The sequence below is a fragment of the Taeniopygia guttata genome, chromosome 1A (assembly GCF_048771995.1).
Source record: "Taeniopygia guttata chromosome 1A, bTaeGut7.mat, whole genome shotgun sequence".
NCBI lineage: Eukaryota > Metazoa > Chordata > Aves > Passeriformes > Estrildidae > Taeniopygia > Taeniopygia guttata.
In genome coordinates, this window is record NC_133025.1 from 71445424 (window position 1) to 71451423 (window position 6000).

The 6000-nt window shown below is 47.5% G+C and overlaps 1 protein-coding gene across 1 annotated transcript in view; it reads left to right on the plus strand.

The window, feature by feature from the left end:
• LOC115493495 (potassium voltage-gated channel subfamily KQT member 1-like) overlaps positions 1-1207 on the plus strand; it is a 315875-nt gene extending 314668 nt beyond the window's left edge. The window contains exon 7 of the mRNA XM_072923929.1: positions 1005-1207. Coding sequence (XP_072780030.1) covers positions 1005-1061 — 57 coding nt within the window. The 3' untranslated portion in view covers positions 1062-1207. The remainder of the gene's footprint in view (positions 1-1004) is intronic.
• The last annotated feature ends 4793 nt before the right edge of the window (positions 1208-6000 follow it).

Below are 6000 nucleotides of genomic sequence, written 5' to 3' on the forward strand. Positions count from 1 at the left end.
TAAAATACAAAACAGCAGCAAACTGAAAGAGACCTGGAGAGGCCACTGCCTGCCATAATAGGATTAAGGGCTATATCTCAAGCAATTTTTTTGGAAACAGTTGTTGCTTATCTGAGCTTCTCTGTAGAAGCTACGATCTCTTTGTACCAGACTCCGTTACTGGGCTACCTAACAAATGCCTTTTTTTGGCTGAGTCTACAAAGCCCATATATAAAACCTGAGTTTCTTGTCACTGAATGGTCAAGATGCAGGTGCTTTAACTGGTGAAATAAGTGCAATAGCCTTTGCCAGGGAGGCTGTCTCAAAAAGCAGATTGCACTGCTCCCAGCCCCTTCACACCACACACTGAATATTACTTATTTTTACCACAATTAGGTCTCTGAACTATTTTGAATTCCCACACAAAGACAGTCCTGTACAACAGGCATTATGCACACATGCTTCCACATGCCTCCTGTTAACTACCAGGCACAACTACATAACTGTTCCCTGACAGTCTCTTGACATATCTCCTGTTTTCCATCTTCAGAAAATGACAGTTCTTACAGAAAATAGGCAAGTGGGCTACAAAACAGTGGCTTAAAAATGACTTCTTAGTGCTCTCCTCTCTTGCTCTCCTAGAACAGCATTTCTGCATTTCTCCTCCACCCAAGAAAACATTCAGACAGGTCATAAGCTCCCTCTCATCCCTACAATTCTGCCATACTGGAGCCTGCTGGTTTCTAGGAGGCGCAGCAAAGAAAACTCCTGGAAACATCCCTGCCTCTCCTGCTATCAGAGCTGAGCATGCTCCCATTTTCCAGTCATCAATCCCTAGAGCCCAGACCCACTGCAGACCAGAAGAGATGACAATAAGAAAGTGCCAAGTTTTTCAGTCCCCCTTTTCTCTTTCTGCACTCCATGCTTAATCTAATTTTATCAGCTGAGCTGGGTGACTTCCATAGGCAAAAGCTGCCTGCACAATGATTTCTATTCCACTCACTCTCAGCCTTTTTCTTCCACAGGTGAGAGACAACAACCATCATTCAATAGGCTTCATATCGTCTCCAGGAAATAATTGAACCCTTTGTGGCTTTCGGAGCAATATTTTGCTATTTTCCCCAGCATCAAAATACTGCTGGATTCTGTTTAAATGGAAGAGATGGCCAGTCTGCATTAGCTGGGTGAAGAGAAAGCCAAAAAGAATACAAGTCAGCTGCTTGCAAATACACGGGGTAAGCAAAACCAACATCTCCCAACAGGAAGGACCAGTTCTTTCACCATGTGTTAACTGGCCTCCCTCTTTGCCTCACCCTAAAAAAATAGATGCACTGGGACCCTGAGCCAAAATCTGTTGTTTAAATGGGACCAGTTTCCCCCTCTGCCTGGTTCCAGAATAACCTGACATGTTTCTGTTCTGGCATCAGTTTCCCCCTGCCCCTATTCATTACAGAGCACCACCACCATTACACTCCTGCAAGGAGTCATTCCAGCTGGTACAGAAATCCCAGATGACATGGACTTGGTAAGGAGAAGCCAGAGGAAGGAACTGGCCCAGCTTACCATGATCCATGCCCAAAGTAAAATCAGCTATTTATTTTGTGCACTTGTCTGGTGCTCTCCAGTGACTGTTGGTTATAGGAGATCCCTGGATACTGTCAGCCCTGTAAAATCTTCTGAGCAGGCACAGCTCTTGAGGTGAAATTCCTTCATCCAAGCAGTCTAATGGGACACAGCTCTAATGGGACAGCCCCATCACAGCTGTGTAGCCTTACGACCACTGCAAAACCTCCCAACCCTTTCCTATAGTGGTATTCAAAGACATTCCTGCAGGGCTTTCACATGCCACATCCTTCTGCCTGTCTGCCATTGGTTTCGTGCCCTGTCTCCTTGCTGAGTGCCCACAGACTTCTGCTGGAAGCGTTAATGAGAGCAATGTGCAAAGAAATGTGGAAAATAATCTCTAATGCTGCAGGGGCAGAGGCCAGTGGAAACCAGAGGATGTTTTCTGGCAAAACAGCAAGCAATAAGAGCTGTTCTCTAAATAAATAGCGTCTCAGTGCATACAAGCTTAGCATTAGCAAAGAGACCTTGGGCTGAAAGCTCTAACCAGTGTTTCTTACCCCTCTTCAGGGAGTCACTGGTGCACAAGCCCCTTTCATGAAGCCATACACCCAGGTGGGTACAGTCACCAGAGTTCACACAACTTGCAAAATTTCAGGAGTCCTCCCCATTCCCATTTTCCCTATAAATAAAGGCTTTGTCTGGCTATAAAGTAATTACTATCACCTCCATTTTACACAGGGGAGAACAATCCTTCAGAAAGGTCATGGTTGAGATCCCCCTCACCAGGAATGCAGGAGCTCAGAAGCAGTGCAAAGCTGCAAGCCTGGCATGACTCTCCTCATGAATAAAATCCTACATAAGCCTGACTTCAGACCATTTCCTTGGATGCAGGCAGGGGAGACAGTCCACAGGAAGGCCCCAAGAGTGTCCTTGGGTACATCTGCCCCACAGGGACATCTCTGCCCACGCCCTGAGCACAGTGGCCCAGGGCAGACTGAGGCCTGTCTGCACAAGGGCATCACACCCCACAGGCTTCTCCCTGTGCTCCAGCCCTTCAGCTCTGCCCAGAGCTCCTCGTGAGGCACAGGAGCTGCTCAGAAGCTACCACACCTTGCACAGGAATGTTGTGACAGTTGTCTGGGGGTTGTTACCACTGTCTATCACACTCTCTGGGGCTGGAGAGGCAGAGGAAGACAAAATCAGCGGCCCATTTGTTGTCTGCCCTGATAGACATCTTATTGATAGCTCCATCTCACACTGGCAAAGCCCTTTGTACCACTCTGGAACAGCTGCTTCAATGTCAAGAATTCTTCACAGGCTGGCCAGCCCTCATGGTGCTACCAGGGAAGCTCCAGTTTCAGCAAAGAATTTGATGGCTGTCTGGCAAGTGTATAAATCATAAAAGTAGCTTTGTTCTGCACCACTTCAAACCTTTTGAGCTCTCTCATATGGCTGCAGTTTGCTGGCACTTGCTGTTCAATTTATATAAGCTAAGCTGTGCAAACTCATCCCTTTCCAGCCTGTAGGCAGCCTGTTACACCACATAGGGATGCTGCCCCACTAGTCTGAGCTGCATTTTGCTGACAGCAGGGCCTCTTTTTTGAAAAGGTCCATCCTTCTTTCAGGATTTAATTTCATAGAAAACCTGGTGGAATCCAGGATTTTAAAACCAATTCACGTCAATAAAATCGGGAGGTTGCATCCAAGCAAGCCCTGTGCCCAGGAAAGGAGAGCAAAGCTCTCAGTTTTGCCCAAATCAGCTGCAGTTCAGAACAAGTTGCCTTACTGTGTAAGATGGGGAGGATGCAAGGCAGACAGGGACTGGGAATTTTCCAACCCACAGGTTAAAAAATGGGCATAAGCAAAGAGGATTTCAGACACTTTATGCTGGATTCCCACACATCTGTAGGCAAAGTGCTACTGTCCAAACAGTCCCAGGAAAAGTGCACTACGTGGATTCAGGCAAAGTCCCCACTGTGCCTGTCTGCAGTGTGTGGCATTTATTGCCAGGGAGGGCACTGCCAGACCTGGGGTAAAGGCAGTGTTTGGGGCTTTGGGGTGCCTCCAGCAGAGAAGCAATGGGGCAGAGGCTGCCCTAATGAGCCACAGTCCCACCCTTCCTTTCACCCCACAGGCAGGTGGGAGGGCAGCATTACATGGGCATGGAATGGCTGTATCCCACGAGGGCTGGGCCAGGCTTTTATCTGCTGTGAATCTTCACAGGGCCTTTGATGTTGGTGGGTCTGACTGGTAGGTTGGTGCAGGAGCTCTGTGAAGCCAGTGGAACCTGCTCAGACACTCGGCTCATTTGAAAACCAGGATTTTATGTGGCTGCTGAGCAAGGAGAATGTCTGTGCAATGCTACGTGGGGCTATGCAGGTACCCAAGCCAGAGACAGCTAATAAATGAGCAAGGAGGTACTGGAGAGAAAAAGGCTTGTTTTCAGCAAAACCTCCAAATTTCTTCCCAATGCAAAGCACTGAGTTCTTTGCTTCTCCAGTCAAACATTTTATTCAATCTATGTCAGGTATTTCCAAACTGTTCTTTAAAAAGACCAGCTAAATATATGGGATGTCAGGATGAGGGCTGCCCTTAAAAAAAAAAAAAAAAAAAAGGAATAAACATCAGTAAAGGAGTAAACATTGCCCTTCCCACCTCAGCAGCTGCCCCACTGGACCCTCCCAAAGCCCCAGGTTGCCAGAGCTCCTTCCTGCGCTGTGATTTCCTCTCTGCCACTCCCAAGCAGGGCAGACTGTTGCACAGATCTGCCACAGCTTTTCCCCACTGATGGTAAGGTAAGTTCAGGGAATTAGTCAGCACAGCTGGGGCAGTCTTGGGCTCTGGTGGAGAGACCGAGACCTCAGAAAGACACATACTCAGCTCTGGCTGCTGGGAAGGACCCCAGGAGCAGCAGGACATGTGTTGGCCATGAGTCTCTTTGCAAGTGATGGTTAAATGTCCTGTGGGCCATGAGAGTCCTAGGGAAAGATGATTTTATGAAGTGCAACCCTACATCATAAAGGCCAAGGGAATCTGTGGGTGGGAGTTAAATGAAAGAGTATCTTTTGGGAACCCAGATGGAAAAATTTGGGTGGGAAGAGATGCATTTCAAAGCTCAGGCTATGTGTATGCATTTCTAGGTGTGTTTCCATGTGTGTATGGATATCCATATACCTCTTTAGGCCCTGGGATACACAAACATGCAGAGCACATACCCACACCACCCACACCCATGTATCCAACCCTTGCCCCTTTCGTAAGCATGAAATTTAGAAGTTTTCATTTCACCTTCCTCCCTACCTCTAGAGTCTCCCATACCTGACACACCATTAAATGCTGTGTGCAAGGATGCACTGACACTGAAATTTCCCAGCTGCAAATATCAACATGGACATGCTGTTTCACACTTAGCGAGGAAAAAAGGTTTTTCCCTCATTTATCCAGTATATGAATGAGCACTGAAACCAGTCAAGTAACATCCTGGACTAAATAAGATCCAAAGGGGCTTGGGATCTTAAAAGGGGCAGTTAAGGGACACAGAAAAGCTTTATAGCTAAGGAAAAGCTTAATGGGACAGGTAGGGGAGGGTGGAAAAAAAGCACCTACCTGCAGGGAAACATGAGAAATGTTTCCCACAGGAAATTAAAATTTGTAAGTCATGCATACCCACCTAAGCCCATGCCAGGAAGGAGAAATAAAAGACTGGAGAAGGGGAAGGAAGCAGGGATGGGAAGCAGCTGTAGCAGGAACAGTTTCAATAACCAATGGCTTGGACTTCGATTTCCAAGCCTCAGACATTATCTGAAGGTGAGACAACACTATGGCTGGTGAAGCTTATGCCAGCACTGTGCACCTGTGCAAACCCTCTGGATGGGTGATGTCTCATCTCAGCCTCCACATCCCAGGGCAGAGGAAAGGGACAACGAGCTGTTGGCTTGCAGTTGCTCCTGGCTGTGGCTACAGACCCTCCTGCAAAGAGAGTGGGGAGATGGTGCTGGTAGCAGCCAACAAAAGGAGAGGCTAAAGGGAAAACTGCAAAAAGGAGAGTGGCCAAAAGCATGCAGAAGACTTTCTGTGTGTCAGTGGTGCCCTGCAGGAGGACAGGGAGAGGTTGGGGAGGGCCTCAAGAAGGACAGACTCACTGCACTGCAGGAAAGAGCGTGTCCTGTGGTCAGTCAAGGGGCTGTGCAGAGTAAAGATGCTCATATGCCTTAAAAAGACCAAAGTAAGTTTCCCTAGGGGAAGCCCCTGCTTCTTCCTGCAACCTTTCCCACCAGGGCTTTTTTTTTTTTTTTTTTTTTCACTTTTCTCTAATTTTTATTATTTTTTTTAACACCTTCCTGAAAGCCTCTCCTTTCTAGCCAATACCATCTCACCACCAGTTCACAGGACAAGGGTTTCAGGGCCGAGCCCTGTCCCAGGCTAACAACAGGCAGAAACACCTTTGCCCAGCTG